Source organism: Octopus bimaculoides, chromosome 7 (assembly GCF_001194135.2).
Source record: "Octopus bimaculoides isolate UCB-OBI-ISO-001 chromosome 7, ASM119413v2, whole genome shotgun sequence".
Lineage (NCBI taxonomy): Eukaryota > Metazoa > Mollusca > Cephalopoda > Octopoda > Octopodidae > Octopus > Octopus bimaculoides.
The window spans coordinates 58,946,807-58,948,957 of NC_068987.1; the positions used below are offsets into that span (position 1 = coordinate 58,946,807).

Sequence of the window (2,151 nt, forward strand, 5' to 3'; positions counted from 1 at the left end):
TATATAATATATATATAATATATATATAAATATATATATATATATATATACATATGTTATATATGTCCAGACTCCAAAGAGACTGGTGCTAATCTGCATTGGTAAAATTTGTACTATTTAGAAAAATCCATAAAAAGTATAATGAGCTTGTTGTAGGGAGTGGGAAATGCAATATTTTGGAAAGAGACCTTCAGGTAAGATTTAATCAGAGAAAAATTGAAAAGTGACAGCAGAATTTTATCTTCTCATCCTCATGTGTGTGTATACATACATACATTCAAACACACACACACACACACACATACTCATGGACAAATGTTTGCACACAAACATGACTGTATTGAATAAGAATTAAGAAGTGAAGTTACTTACTGTATTGTCCTCAATTTCCGCTACCACTGCATCAGGTTGAATATGACAGAATGCAATTTCATCAAAATTACTGACAAATTCATCAAAAGGTATCCTAAAGAGTTCAGAGAGAAAACAATATACCATTAAATTGATAAACAAAATTGTTTTTGAAAGATCATATACAGAAAATATACAAACATGCACAGACAGACACATATGCACATTTAGATGCCCACAGTGGCATCAGGTAAAGAATACCGTTATAGAAGTTTGTAAGAAAAACCAGTAAGCTCCAATGGTCTGAAAATATACAAACCAAAGGAAATTCAAGTTGCAATGAAGTGAAGGAAACACTGAATACATCAAAATAAAAAGTCCACTATAAGTGAACTAAAACTGATAAGAGCTCATCATGTAATTTCTGTGATGTTTTTTGAAACTGTCGTCTTCCTTTATAGCAGGTTACACCCATGATAAAATTGATCTTCTGTCACAATTTCCAGTCACTTCAGATACAAATAGTCACTTTATTAAGTTTTGATATAAAAGTAGCTTTTATTCAAACATTGCTCATGTTTTAATTGTTGTTGGCACTCCGTCGCTTACGACATTGAGGGTTCCAGTTGATCCGATCAACGGAACAGCCTGCTTGTGAAATTAACGTGCAAGTGGCTGAGCACTCCACAGACACGTGTACCCTTAACGTAGTTCTCGGGGATATTCAGCGTGACACAGTGTGACAAGGCTGACCAGGAACAACAGAAACAGGAAGTAAGAGTAAGAGAAAGTTGTGGTGAAAGAGTACAGCAGGGTTCGTTACCATCCCCTGCCGGAGCCTCGTGGAGCTTTAGATGTTTTCGCTCAATAAACACTCACAACGCCCGGTCTGGGAATCGAAACCGCGATCCTATGACCGCGAGTCTGCTGCTCTAACCACTGGGCCATTGCGCCTCCTCATGTTTTAATATTGCAGTTGTAAAATACTGAGTGGGAAAATATATCCTAATAGATTTAAACTCTAGTTTGTTTATGATGCTGTTACACTTATTTTAGAAAGCAATTCATTCTATTTTAATGGAAAAATGTTTAACCAGACTTATTCAGCTTCCATGAGTATAAGATTGGCACCTATTTATGCACCCTTGTTATGGGATGCTTGGAACAGAAGCTGTACTGAGAAGTGATGATCAAATTCAGTATTAACTTTATCAGACACACTGAATCATCATGGAAATGGTATTCTAAATAATCTACACTTGGTTATTAAGTTCACAAGAGAGATAAGCAGCTGTGAATTAGCATTTCTGGATATAATAATAATAATAATAATGATAATAAAATTTCAGCCAAACCACCTCAACATTCGTCCATCCATTTTGGTTGTTAGTTTTTCTCTCATTCCTGCTCACCTTCACAACTCCTCATTCATTAACCTGTCCATCCATGTCACACCATTAACAGCCCTCAGACATCTCATATCAAACACATCTAGTTTTTTTTTTGTCAAATGGACCTAGTGCGACATTAGAAGATCCATCCCAGAGAAATATTTTAATGAAAAATGCAAACCAAAGTAAAGTATGGATTATTATTAAGAAAGTTTTGTTTTTCAGGCCTTGTGCCCATAACAAAACGGATTAAGAATATTTAGCTTCACATCAATATTTTACTACGTCTGTTTTGTGAATTTTGCAACAGTAATCTCCCTTTAGTGACACACACACACACACACACACACACACACACACACACACGTTAAATCTATGATATTACATAGTTGTATTAGTCATTAGTCGC

The 2,151-nt window shown here is 35.2% G+C and overlaps 1 protein-coding gene across 1 annotated transcript in view; it reads right to left on the reverse strand.

The window, feature by feature from the left end:
- LOC106867138 (calpain-9) overlaps positions 1-2,151 on the reverse strand; it is a 77,531-nt gene that overhangs the window by 19,775 nt on the left and 55,605 nt on the right. The window contains exon 9 of the mRNA XM_052969709.1: positions 373-466. Coding sequence (XP_052825669.1) covers positions 373-466 — 94 coding nt within the window. The remainder of the gene's footprint in view (positions 1-372; positions 467-2,151) is intronic.